This window comes from Oryx dammah, unplaced genomic scaffold (assembly GCF_014754425.2).
Source record: "Oryx dammah isolate SB20612 unplaced genomic scaffold, SCBI_Odam_1.1 HiC_scaffold_3, whole genome shotgun sequence".
Taxonomy (NCBI): Eukaryota; Metazoa; Chordata; class Mammalia; order Artiodactyla; family Bovidae; genus Oryx; species Oryx dammah.
In genome coordinates this window covers 115,769,712-115,783,047 of record NW_024070187.1, presented here as the reverse complement: position 1 = coordinate 115,783,047, position 13,336 = coordinate 115,769,712, and the positions used below count along the sequence as shown (strand labels likewise).

The 13,336-nt window shown below is 61.1% G+C and overlaps 1 protein-coding gene across 1 annotated transcript; it reads right to left on the bottom strand.

The window, feature by feature from the left end:
- Window positions 1-5,813: 5,813 nt before the first annotated feature.
- On the bottom strand, window positions 5,814-9,464 carry SPON2 (spondin 2). The gene is made up of 6 exons (XM_040237709.1): window positions 9,231-9,464; window positions 8,628-8,853; window positions 7,798-8,021; window positions 7,481-7,672; window positions 7,187-7,361; window positions 5,814-6,135 (listed from the first exon to the last, which is right to left on the bottom strand). Exons 2-6 carry the CDS (start codon window positions 8,848-8,850, stop codon window positions 5,951-5,953), a joined length of 999 nt encoding a protein of 332 aa, XP_040093643.1. The 5' UTR covers window positions 8,851-8,853; window positions 9,231-9,464; the 3' UTR covers window positions 5,814-5,950.
- Window positions 9,465-13,336: the final 3,872 nt, after the last annotated feature.

The window sequence follows — 13,336 nt, the reverse complement described above, 5'->3', positions numbered from 1 at the left end:
GTGAAGGTTTTGCTGATGTTTTCAAAAAGTAAGCTTTTGGTTTCCTTGATTACTGTTTTTCTGTTCTCGGTTTGTTTATCTCTGCTCTAATCTTTATTATTTCCTTCCTTCTGCTAGCTTTGCGTGTAGTTCTTTCTTCTTTTTCTAGTTCCTTAGATTTTAAAGATAGGTTGTTGACTTGACATCTTTCCTATTTTTAATGTGTTTATAGCTGTGTGTGTGTGCACGCTCAGTCATGTCCGGCTCCTGTGACCCTGTGGCTGTAGCCCACCAGGCTCCTCTGTTCATGGAATTCTCCAGATAAGAAATACTGGAGTGGGTTGCCATTTCCTTCTCCAAGGGATCTTCCCAATGCAGGGATTGAACCCACATCTCTTGCATCTCCTGCTTTGGCAGGCAGATTCTTTACCCCTTGCACACTTGAGAAGCCCTGTTTACAGCTGCAGCTTCCCCCATCAGCACTACTTTCAGTGCATTCCATATGTCTGGGTATGTTGTATTTTCATTTTCAACTTCCCTGGTGGCTCAGTGGTAAAGAATCCGCCTGCAACGCAGGAGATGTGGGTTCGATCCCTGGGTCAGGAAGATCCCCTGGAGGAGGGCATAACACCCCACTCCAATATTCTTGCCTAGAGAATCCCACGGACAGAGGAGCCTGGCAGGCTGCAGTCCATAAGATCGCAAGAGCTGCACACAACTGAGTGACTGACACACTCACACACACAGACACTCACACACACACACGTGGCCTGACGCATGGTCTCGTCTGTGAAGCGTCTTGTGTGCATTTGAGGAGACTGTGTGTGTTGTCGGGAGAGTGTTCTGTGCAGCTCTGTGAGACCTAGCTTGCTGTGTTGGTTAAGTCCTCTGTTTCCTTGCTTTCTTTCTGACTGGTTGTTCTGTCCATTATTTTGAATGCGGTACTGAAGTCTCCATCTATTATTGTCAAGCTATTTCTTCCTTCAATTTTCTCTGTTTTTGCTTCATATATCCTTGATGTTTTATGATTAGGCGTGTAAATATTTATAACTTATTTCCTTGCTGTATTGAAAACTCTGTTAGTATTTAATGTCCTTCGTTTCTTGTAACTATTTTTTATTTAAGGCCTGTTTTGTATGATACTGGCGGAGCTACCCTTGCTCTCTCTCAGTTCCCATTTGCAGGAGTGTCTTTTTCTGTCCTTTCAATTTCAATTTCTCTGAGTCTTTGGATTTAAAGTGAGTCTCTTGCAGACAAAATGTAGTTGGGTCATGTGTTTTTATCCATTCTGCCAGTGTCTGTCTTTTGATTAGAACATTTAATCCATTTCCATGTAAAGTAATGGCTGATAGAGAGGGACTTCTGTCATTGTGCTGAGCAAAGACTTTCCAAGGACCCAGAGGAAGAGGAGAGATCGCCTATACAGGAGTGTTTGTGGGAAAGACAGCAATTTCTCAACAGTAACAAGGGAGTCAGAAGGCAGCCCAACAGAGCTTCTAACATTCTGAGAGCAACGAGCTGGCAACCCAGAGTCGTGACCTCAATACCATCTTTCAAGAATGAGGGCTTAGATCCATTTTCAGATCAACAACAATTGAGAGACTTCAACACCAAGGGACTTTAAGAGACGTGCTTCAGCACAAAAGTGTCTCCCAGCTCTGTCTGCCGAAAAAGCTTAAAGGCAACAGCAGCCCAGTCGAAAACACTTTTTACACCAGGCTTTCATATGAAGAAACTAATGCTATTCTGCCCAACAGACACGGGAGTTGAAAGACAGTGGAAGACGGCGCAGCAGGAAACACTTGTCAGGTGAGAATTTGTTTCCCACCTGGACAACAACCGCAGGGGCAGAATCCCCTGATGTGACAGTCTGGAAACTCTGGAGTCTTCTGGAGGCTTGCAGCTTCCAGGGGAAGCCTTGAATGGCAAAGTGTAGTTAATTCTGGTCAATCTGAACTCTCAGTGGGTAGCGGCTACCCAGCCCTCAACCCTGAGTCACTAGATGGGGGCCATACACCTGCTACTTGGCACCCTACACACAGCTTACAGGGACCAGGGTGGCACAGAAGGCCCTGTACAGACATTGGAGCTGGACATCCTGGAGCGTGAAGTCGAACCTTAGGAAGCAGCACACGAACAAAGCTAGTGGAGGGGATGGAGTTCCAGCTGAGCTACTTCAAATGCTGAAAGATGATGCTGAGAAAGTGCTGTACTCAATATGCCAGCAAATTTGGAAAACGCTGCAGTGGCGGCAGGACTGGAAAAGGTCAGTTTTCGTTCCAATCCCAAAGAAAGGCAAGGCCAAAGAATGCTCAAGCTACCGCACAATCGCACTCATCTCACATGCTAGTAAAGTCATGCTCAAAATTCTCCAAGCCAGGCTTCAGCAGTACGTGAACTGTGAACTTCCTGATGTTCAAGCTGGATTTAGAAAAGGCAGAGGAACCAGAAATCAAATTGCCAACATCCGCTGGATCATTGAAAAAGCAAGAGAGTTCCAGAAAAACATTTATTTCTGCTTTACTGACTATGCCAAAGCCTTTGACTGTGTGGATCACAATCAACTGTGGAAAATTCTGAAAGAGATGGGAATACCACACCACCTGACCTGCTTCCTGTGAAATCTGTATGCAGGTCAGGAAGCAACAGTTAGAACCAGACGTGGAATGATAGACTGGTTCCAAACTGGGAAAGGAGTATGTCAAGGCTGTATACTATCACCCTGCTTAACGACTTCTATGCAGAGTACATCAAGCAAAACGCTGGGCTGGATGAAGCACAAACTGGAATCAAGATTGCCGGGAAGAATCTCAATAACCTCAGATATGCAGATGACACCACCCTTATGGCAGACAGTGAAGAACAACTAAAGAGCCTCTTGATGAAAGTGAAAGAGGAGAGTTAAAAAGCTGGCTTAAAGCTCAACATTCAGAAAACCAAGATCGTGGCATCTGGTCCCATCACTTCATGGCAAATAGATGGGGAAACAATAGAAACAGTGACAGACTTTCTTTTCTTGGGCTCCAAAATCACTTCAGATGGTGACTGCAGCCATGAAATTAAAATATGCTTGCTCCTTGGAAGAAAAGCTATGACCAACCTAGTCAGCATACTAAAAAGCAGAGATGTTACTTTGCTGACAAAGGTCTGTCTAGTCAAAGCTATGGTTTTTCCAGTGGTCATGTATGGATGTGAGAGCTGCAGCATTAAGGCAGAGCACCGAAGAATTGATGCTTTTGAATTGTGGTGTTGGAGAAAACTCCTGAGAGTCCCTTGGACTGCAAGGAGATCCAACCAGGCCATCTTAAAGGAGATCAGTCCTGAATACTCACTGGAAGAACTGATGCTGAAGCTGAAGCGCCAATACTTTGGCCACCTGATGGGAAGAGCTGACTCATTTGAAAGGACCCTAATGTTTGGAAAGATTGAAGGCGGGAGGAAAGGGGGATGACAGAGGATGAGATGGCTGGATGGCATCACCGACTCGACGGACATGAGTCTGAGTGAACTCCGGGAGTTGGTGATGGACAGGGAGGCCTGGCGTGCTGCAGCCCATGGGGTCACAAAGAGTCGGACACGACTGAGCGACTGAACTGCACTGAGCTGAGCAGATGCTGAGCACTGTGCTCTCATCGCCGCTGCTTCTAATAACAGGAGCAGCCGGGCAGGTGGGTGGCCGTCGTTGCTGCGTCTCCCTCACTGTTGGGACACCCTCCCCCTCCAGCTGAAGTGACTTCCGGGGATTTAAAAGGTCAGCAGCCTCCCCACCCCTTCATTTTTTGCTTTTTACCCCGATGGACGTGGGTCACTTTCATTCCTTTGTCCTCTTTGAGACACAGTGTGCTTTCTGTTTCTGAAGATCCCTTTTTATTTCAGCCAGTTCTACAACTTTCACAGTTTTTTCTCTAACTATCGTCTCTTCTCCATTATCCCAATTATATGTCAGGGTTTGATTTAAAACATTTTATGACTTGTCATTTGCATCCCCCGTCTTTTTGAATATCCCGTCTCTGTGTTTCTGTGCTGCGTTCTGGGTGATGTACCTCCCAGTTCACCAGTTCTTTCTCCAGCTATGCCCAGCTCAGCTGTCCAACCCGCTGAGGCCTGTCATCCCGCACGACTCCTCTTTTCCAGGGTTACCTGTTTGTTTCTCACTATCCCTGCTGACTGGCCATTTTAATGACTTGCTTTCTTGTCTAACTGGTGTTTTTTGAGTTGCACTCACAGCTTCGCTTCGATTAGGAAAGCTTTCTACAGAGAGGTTAGTTTCTCCTCTTCCCTCGTTCAAGGGTCGCTGCCGACCGTGAGAGTTCAGCTCAGTGCAAGAGTGTCTTCCCACCCCTGCTGCTGACCGGAGCTGAGCCGCAGCCCTGTGGGACTCGCGCTCACTCCATCCGGCCTTACCGCAGCCCTCTCTGCTCCAGGCCCAGGTCCCTTTTTTGTGTGCGTATTTTTGGAAGTAGCGAAGGAGGTGAGAGTAGCCCCACCTCTTATGAAAAAGGCACTGTCTCAGTGGTGTGTCCCTCCAGAGTTGGGGTCTGGATGTACAGTGGGAATGGAAGAAGTTTCCTCCGGCTGAGGGGCAGAGCTGGTGCCCAAGGCAGGCGTCTGGGTTTTGCCATCTAAACATCCTTCTCTGTGGCTTCAGTGGAGTTTCACTGGGAGTAGAGTTCGACATGTTCAGCCATTGGCTTGGAAGGAGGACCCCTCCCGTCACCTTGCAGAGTTCACCCCCAGTGCCCCCACTGCCCACCACCCGCACCACCTGCTTGCTGTCTCAGGACGCCCCCTTCCCCAGCAGTGGACATTCTGGCCACTCCTGCCTCCTTCGCAGCAGGCTGGCCCTGGGTCCTGCCACCCACTGGGCCCAGCCAGCAGCTCTGTGTCAGGACAAAACAGAGGAGAGTCAAGCTCCCTGTCCACTCCAAGGTGAGCCCGCGCCTGCCCTGTGCCTCAGGGCGCTGGCCGGGAGCCTGCTGCCAGCGGGAGGAACGGCTGCGCTCCTGCCTCCTGAGGAGCCTGGCTCGGCGGGCACGGCTCGGCGTGCAGGGAGGCAGGCCTGCGGGGCGGCGGCGCCTGGGGGGGTTCTCCCTGAGCCCCTGGGGGTGGGGCGGCACCCCCCCCCTCCCCGGGGAGTGCCTCTGCCTTGGGCAGTGAGTCTCGTCCTGGAACTCGCGGCCTATCGGCAGGCCGTCCAGGTGCTGGCTCGCGAGGGCTTCCTTCCCCAAGCCGGGTGGGCTGGGAGGAACGGGTCACAGGCGGCTGCTTTAACTCCGTCCCTGAGATCAGGGGTGACTGCTGGGGACAGAAATCTGTCGCGGAGAGGATGGTGAGGGGGTCTGAGGTCAAGCTCATTCATGGGAAGAGGTGTCAGCGAGGAGAGGGGTCAGAGGGTGTGAGGGCGGGGCCTGACCTCGGACACGGGCGGGGACAGGGCAGTGGTAAGGCCTCAGGGCCACAGCCTGCCCCCGCCCCCCGCCCAGCACCGTGAATTCAGGGGCCTCAGTGGCCGCAGGCCTGGGGGTGCAGCAGGCCTCAGGCTGCTGGTCCGTCAAGCTCCCCGCGTGTGTGTGTCCTGCGTGTGTGTGTGCCCTGCGTGTGTGTGTGCAGCGCGTCCTGTGTGTGTGCCCTGCGTGTGCGCCGTGTGGTTGTGTGTGTGTGTCCTGTGTGTGTGCCCTGCGTGTGTGTGTGCAGCGCGTCCTGTGTGTGTGCGCCTGTGTGCGCAGTGGTCCCCGCCCCTCCCTGCCGGGTGACGGCTGCTCCTGGGGAAAGTCCGGGGGCGCGTGCGCCCTGCCCGCCCGCCCCGCTCCGCCGGGGACACACGAGAGCGCGGCTGTGACGCGGAAGCCGCCGGGCTTTATTCTGGAGCTGGGACGGGACCCTGACGAGGCCGGTGGCCCGGGTCCCCGGGTCTGAGGTATTTCGCAGCCGGGCCGGGGCCAGTCCCTGCGCGGGCGCGCGGGCGCCGGGGTCAGACGCAGTTGTCGGGGTGGCACGGCGCCTCCTCCTCCAGGGCCGGGCAGGGCGCCCCGCGGTTGGCCGGCCGCACGCGCACGTAGCGCGTCCTGCTCTTGGCCCCCGGCCGCCCGCAGGGGCCGGCGCACAGCCCCCAGGGCGACCACAGCGAGACCTCGCAGTCCAGCGGCGTCTCTGGGTCTGGGGGCGACAGGCGGCGGTGAGCGCGGCGGGGCCGCGGGCGGGAGGGGTCCCCGCCCCAGACCCGCCCCCAGACGCGCTGAGGGCGCGGGCGCTTTCCTCTCCGCGCGCTGGGAAGCGAGCCCCAGGGCGCCGCCTGCGCGCGCGGAGGGGGGGGCCCTAACAGCCAGCGGGGCAACTGGCGGCGCTTCCCGCCCTGAGACGCCCCCATCCGCGCCGGGGGCGGGAGGAGGCGCGGGGAGCCGCGCGCGGACGACCACAGCCCCGCGGGTTCTCCACCGCCCGCTCTGCTGTTCGGGCGCCCACCCTTGGGGGAGCTGACCCGCCGGGCGCGCGGCGGCCCCACACTCGCCCCTTCTCCGCGGGCGGCGCCGCCCCCAGCGTCCGGCGCCGGCGCCGGGAAGACCTAGAGGGGCGCCCTGGGCGCGTCCTCCCGGTCAGCAGGGACACGGGGCGGGCACTGCGACCTCTCAGCACTCGCTTCTGGGCAGTAGAAGGGCTCTCAGCTGGAAGCGTTGAGCGGTCTGCTCCTCAGCTTGGAGCTGAGGGCACCAGCTCCCAAACCTCTCAGAACCTGCTTCCCGCTCCCAGCGCTTCCCTCCAGACCCCCTCTGAAGTCAGGCACCCCCCAGGGCCTGGGCGTCTGAGCGCGGAGCAGCCTCTCCCGGTGTGATCTGTCCTCCCGCCCCACGTGGCCCCCCAGAAGCCTGGCTCGGAATGGACGGATCGCCTCTCCAGGCTGTGCGCCCCGGTGATCGGCAGGGCTGAGCCAGGCGGGCCCTGGAAGGGGGTTTGCCCCTGGGGTGCGCACGTGGAGGCCGTGGCAGCTGTCAGGGCACAGGCGTTCCCCCTGGGGTCAGTCTGCGGGGCGGACACTTCCTCTCAAGGGTCTCTAAGTGTGGGAGGTCAGAGCCGGAGGCCCAGGACCAGGGCGTGTCCGAGCATCCGCTGGAATGATGCCCACACCCGAGAGCCGCCCCTGTCCGCTTGGGGCGCCAGTGCCTGGCAGCGGGATCACGCGTGTGAAGCCTGGGGTGGGCAGCACGCTCACCTGGAAGGCTGTCCACGATCTCGTTGTCCCCGACCCCCAGGCCCAGGGCAGGCGGGATGAAGGCCCGGGGGCTCTGCCGGAGCCGCACCAGCACCACTCTGGCGATGGGGGGCAGGGCCTTCAGCCTCGGGTAGTAGAAGGAGTTGGCGGGGTGGCTGGGAGAGGAGGCCGTGATCTGCAGGGGAGGGGGCGAGTCGGAACCTGGGGCGCGCTGAGGGGCCGGACCCCGCTGCTGCGGGCTTCCGCGGGCCTCCCAGGGAGCCTCGTGGGTCCCAGAGAGCCGCCGGCCCTCACCTCTGTCACCGTGTCCTGCGGGACGGTGGCAAAATTGGGGGACGAGAAAGTGAAGCCGCTGTCAGTCCCAGCATCGTAGGGGTACAGGTCCACGGCCACCTGCTCCCGCCAGCTGCCGCCGTCACACAGGTCCAGGCTGTCGACGCCCACGAACCAGTCGGGGCTGGGTACAATGCGGACCACGAAGGATACCTGGGGGCCGAGTGCTCAGCAGGGGCCCCGAGGCCGCCTGCCCGCCCGCCACGCCGCCCCCTCCCCAGCGAGTGCTCAGCAGGGGCCCCCAAGGCCCCCGCCCGCCCGCCACGCCGCCCCCTCACCAGCGAGTGCCTGGAGTGGGCCTCGAGCTCCGCGGACGTCTGCCCGGTGCCGCTGGGCACGGCCGGGGCGGAGAACACGCCGTGCACGCTCTGCAGCCGCTGCCCTGCTGCCTCCATCTCCCGCATCAGCGCCCAGGCCTCACCCCTCTCCGCGAACTCGCGCAGCCCGTTGCTCACGTACTGGTCCTTCCGCCACAGGCTGTAGTCCGAGCTGTGCGCTGCCCCTGGGGGTTTGCCGCCAGCCTGGGTGAGCGCCACCCCGGGGACGCCGCCTGGGCCCTCAACCCTGCACCCCAGGGGACACCACCTGCCCGAGTGAGTGAGCACCACCCCAGGGACGCCGTCCGGCCCCTCACCCCAGCATCCCGGGGGGTGCCACCCACCAGCCTAAGTGAGCGCCACCCCAGGGATACCTCCTGGACCCTCAGCCCAGCACCCTGGCGGGGGCGGGGGGTGAGGGGAGCACCACCTCCCTGAGTGAGGAGCATCTCATGGACCCCGGCTCCCCACACCAGGGAGCAGCACCCCGGGGACGCTATCAGCACCGTAAACCCAGCACCCTGGGAGGCACCACCTGCCCGAGTGAGTGAGCACCACCTGGGGGACACCGTCCCGCCCTCCACCCCGGCACCTTGCTGTGTGATCCTGCCCCCCACGTCCCTGAAGCCTGGGCACAGCTGCTGGTGCACGGAATACCTTAGCAAATGCCTCTTGCACTGAAGTGAGGGGTGAGGGCGTCCCCAGAACCGTGGAGTGTGGGGCCTCTGCTGAGTGACCGGCCCTTCGGTCCCCACGGAGAGCCCCGGGGACGGGGCGGGGCCTGCACTCACCCAGCAGGGACGACCACTGTGCGGGCGGGCGGAACAGCGGGTACTGCTTGGGGAACGACGCCTGGCTCCACTTGCCCGTGAAGGTGATGCTGTACCTGGCCAGGGGCTGGGCCGTGCACATAGGCTCTGCCCCCAGCGGCTGGCCGGCCGCGCCGCCCAACGAGGCCAGGAGGAAGGCCCAGAGGGCAGCCCCCCGGGGGAACGCCGGCCGCGGGGCTCCCATCACCTACGAGAAGGGGGCACGTGTCACCCCCAGCCCCCGGCATGGGGCCCCCCCCGGGACGCCAGGCACCTCCCTCTGAGTTTCCTCTCTGCCTTGGGCTGGGCCAGACCCCACGGCTGGAGTCCCAGGCCGTGTCGGGTTACAGGAGCCCAGGGTGCTGGCAGGTCACGCCTGGCACGGGGCTCGCAGCCGGCTCAGTGCCTTGGGGCTTTCCCCAGCGCTGCGCCTCTGGCGCTGCCATCCCAGGGAACCCCGGGAACGAGAGGATCGCTGGCCCGGCCTTGATGGAGGGGCCTCCCTGGGGGCGGGTACTGCCAGTTTCTGGGGGGCAGCGCCAGGCGGCCCTGGGGGCCGGGGGCCAGGAGGGCGTGCATACTCACCCAGCAGGAGGCGGAAGGGCTGGTGCTGGGCTGTGGGCAGCTGAAGTCCCAGCAAGAGCCCAGGGCTCCAATTTATGCCACAGACGGCCCCCGGCCGGCCAATGAGGCCCCAGGCCCTGCACCGTGGCAGACGGGACGCGGGGAGAGAGCCGGACCTCCGTGCTGGCCTGGCTGCCCGCCGGCTCTGAGCAGAGCAGATACTGCTCCAGCGCTGAGCTCACTCCTCCCCTGGCGCCCGCCGTGCCGCACCCCTTCCTTTGTCTTCCCGCCCCCCCACCCCGTTCCCATCAGGCCTTCCCTGGTGCGTCCCCGCGGGGGGGTGGGGGTGGGGGCAGCCTGCCAAAGCCAGCGCTGAGGAGGGCTGGGCCAGGACCACAGGCGTGTGCTGCCCTCGGGACAGGGCGGGACGTGGGGGGCCGGGGTCAGGCCTGACGTCAGCCCAGCGCTGGGGACACTCCCGGGGCGGGGGCGGGGGGGGCTCCGGGCTCGGTGGACACAGCTCCTTCCTGTGCTCGGAGTGGCCGGGCCTCTGGACGCCATCCCTCCGGGGGCAGTGCGAGCCACGCAGCTGCCCTTCCCTAGGGGCCGGGAGGTGACCTCGGGGCCCCCCACCTTCCCCTAGGGCCTAAGCCTCCCGGCGGGAGGGAATTGCCAGCGGGTCCTGGAGTTTGTCTCTGCTCCGTGTCAGGAAGACATTTCCAGAGCCCGCATCACGGGTCCAAACCGGAGGGCAGTGGCGGGGGAGGGGGGGGGGTCTCGCTTTTAGGAACCGCCCAGCAAGCTTCAAAGCTCAAAAGAAAACATTCTGAGTTTTGAAACCATGTTAATGTTTTACATACTCCAAAAACAGAGAGAGAAAAATAAACAGAATCACCCAGGATAGAACGCAAACAAAAACAGATAATCTAACCTGTATTTCAAGTAAGCGACCCCACCGCGGGAGCGGCTGTGAACCCGACCTGTCCTCAGGCCTTGACAGCACCCAGGGCGGTGGCCTGCCACCCCTGGGCCGGGACCCTTTACACTCTGAAAAGTCCCCGAGACCCCCCACAGTGACATCTATTGAGCTCACCGTGTTTGAGATGCTCAAAGTGTTTGAGTGGAAAAGCTCAGAAGACTACTGACTCACTGAGAAACAAGCCTGTTTCACGTTAACAGAGCAGCGCTTTAGGAAACAGCTCTTTCAGAAAAAAACCGCTGGACGTCTGGGTGCTTTTCTGCCGGGCTTCCTGGGAGACCGAGCCCGTCCATGGGGTGTGTCATGCTGGTTGACGTCCTCACAGAAAGGCCGGCTGTGCATGGACGCAGCTCGTCCCGCGGATGGGACGTCCCCACACCCTTCCAAACTCCCGCGGAATGGCAGAGGTGTCTCTGCTCACGCCCTGCCTTCAGGGAGGTGGTGGCTTGGGTTTGAGGAGGGAGGCAGCCAGGGCGCCAAGCCGTCTCGTGCGGGAAGTGAGGACGCACTCAGGCAGCCCCGGCCTGCTGCCGCCCAGGGGCTTCCCCCCTTTTCAGGCGGCTCCTCTCCCAGCCACCTGTCCACGGGGGCAGCCTCTGACTTACAGGAGTGGACCCTGGTCTCAGGTCCACCAAAGAACCAAGCAGTCACGGGACAAGGGAGTGCTCCCAGCTGCCAAGCGCTCCAGGCCCCCGGCCCCCCGCCTCAGTGGGCGGCCCGTGGGGGAGTGAAGTCTGGAGCCTGTTTGCTCACGGCTCCCCCAGGGAGGGTGAGCAGGGGGCTCCTTCCTTCAGTGGTGGAGAGAACCCAAGAGCACCTGGGATCCTGGGACACAGCGGGGCCCGGGAGGGCCGGTCCTCAGCCCTGTTCTGAGGGGCCCAGCTCACCCTGTGGGTCCCGGGTGCACGGCAGACGCTCTGACCCTCAGGCTCCTCCTCCGACCTCCCCGGGGGACGGGCCTGGGACGCGCTTGGCAGCCGCACAGACAGAGCTCCCCCCGCCCCGGTACAGTCATCCCTCAGCACGTGTCCAGTCCCCCCTGGGTCTCGGTGCCCCCCCCACCAGCCTCCCCTCCCCACAGGTCTCAGCATCAGAATCACAGGCGTGACCGCAGCCATCGGACAGGGGTGGGGGCCCTGGAGCACTTGGCAGCTGGGAGCACTCTGGAGCCCTCCGTCGTCCCGCGACTGCTTGGTTCTTAGCGGACACTGACGCCAGGGTGCACTCCTGTAAGTCAGCCCAGGTCGTCAGTCGCTCCTCAGGTGGCTCCGGGGGCCGAAGCTCGGGGCTGTGCTGTGGCCAGGCCTCTGCAGACCCCAGGCCCCCTGACTGCCCCACCCCCACCCCAGCGGCAGAGCAGGCTGCACCCCCTTCCCACAGCGGGTGCCCCGGCCCCAGACCCGCCCCCAGCGCCGCTCAGCACAGGATGAGCCGTCGACGGCCCGTCCTCCCAGGCGCCCCGTTCTAGGAGGTGTCTCCCAGCCAAGTGCTGCTCACGGGGGACCTGGGGCCGAGACTGTGTGGCCCCCAGTGGGGCTTGCGGTTCTCAGGAGTGTGAGCTGCTGAGGGTGGGCCAGGACACAGGGATACTACGGCCATGTCTGTGCCCGGGCTGGGCCCTGCCACGGCCTGGAACCCGGTGGCCCTGAGGGGCCAGGGTGACAAGGGGTCCTTCAGGCAGGGCCCTGGGGATGGACAGGCCACCAGGCTGGCTCGGCCGGGTGTCCGCGGGGCCGCCTGTCTCCTTGGGAGCGCACAGGCGCAGCGTGGAGTCTGACTCCCAGGGCCTGGCCGGCTGACAGGGGCACGTTTGTTTGCTGAGTCGCCAACTCACCAGACGTTGACCAAGGGCTGTGTTCCTGCCAGAGACCACAGCCAGAGGCCACACGGGCTTTGAGCCCGAGGCTGGGTGCTCCCAGGGGCCCCTCGACACCCTCCTGCCCCAGCAACGCCCCCCCCGGCAGCCCAAGGCCCTTGTGCCGTGGCTGCCTCTGCCTGGGCAGCTCGTCCTCTTCTGACAGGGCCCTGCCTGGATCATAGCCAGGGCTCCTGCACAGAGGTCAGTCTGCCCAACATGCAGGGATTTGCCTCGAGAGTCCCACAGCTAGCCACCGCCTTCCCCCGGCACTGCCCCCCCGTTTATTCCATCCTGTTTGCAGACTTCGCGGCACTTCTGGTTGGTGGGCCTGTGCTGGGTCAGGGAACACTGGGTCCAGGGTATAACTTCAGGGCCTCTGTGGACCCAGGGGCGGGGAGGGCACTGGAACTGGTGCTGGGCCAGCTGAGCCCCTGAGAGCAGCTGGCTCCCCTCGCTCCTGCAGGGAGGCCCTGGCGGGGCCTTGCCGCTGCTCAGCCTCTGGGGGTGTCACCCCTGTGAGCAAGCGTGCCTTGCAGGAGGCCTCACCTTCCCGGGCGAGGCCCCGCGGCCGCCCGCAGGCACCAAGAGACCTCCTCCTCCGTCTGGCTGGAAACACGGACGTTCTCTCCTTGTGCAGCAGCCCGGCCCCTGAACACAAGCCTGTCTGTGCAGCGGAATTTGCCGTTTGTCTTCACCCTGGTTCGGATGCCAGGACTGCGGCAGGAGAGGCAGAGCGAGGGCCTCGGGAAACGCTCCCCGTCATGGGAGCGACAAGAAAGCGGGCCAAATGGTCCGAACTGACCTCCTGAGACCCTGGAGACCAACCACAGGCTGCGGCAGTCTTGGGAGAGTTGTTCTTTGTTTTTCAATCAAGAAAATTAACTGAATCTTGGTGAGAACAGCTGTGAGGTTTTGTTATTCGCCGTCTTAGCCAGTTCTTGGTGACAGCTCTGGCGTTCAGTACATTCACGTGGTCGAGCAACCGCCATCCACTCCAGAACCTTTGCGTCTTCCGAATCTGAAACTCAGCCTTTCCGGCAATAGCTCCCCGTCCCCCTCGCCCAGCCCCGTCTGTCGTCCTGACGGCTCGTGGAATGTGATCTGTGTGGAATCGTGCCGGGCTTGCCGTTTGGACTCCGGCTTCTGCACTGAGCATGACGTTCGTGGGTTCACCTGCCTCGTAGCAGGTGTCAGAACCTCCTTCCCTTTTTCTTAATGTCCCTGTAATGTTCGCAATGTGTAACGTACATAAAGAAAATCACATTTTCCTTTGCATCTGGCTCAGTGGAT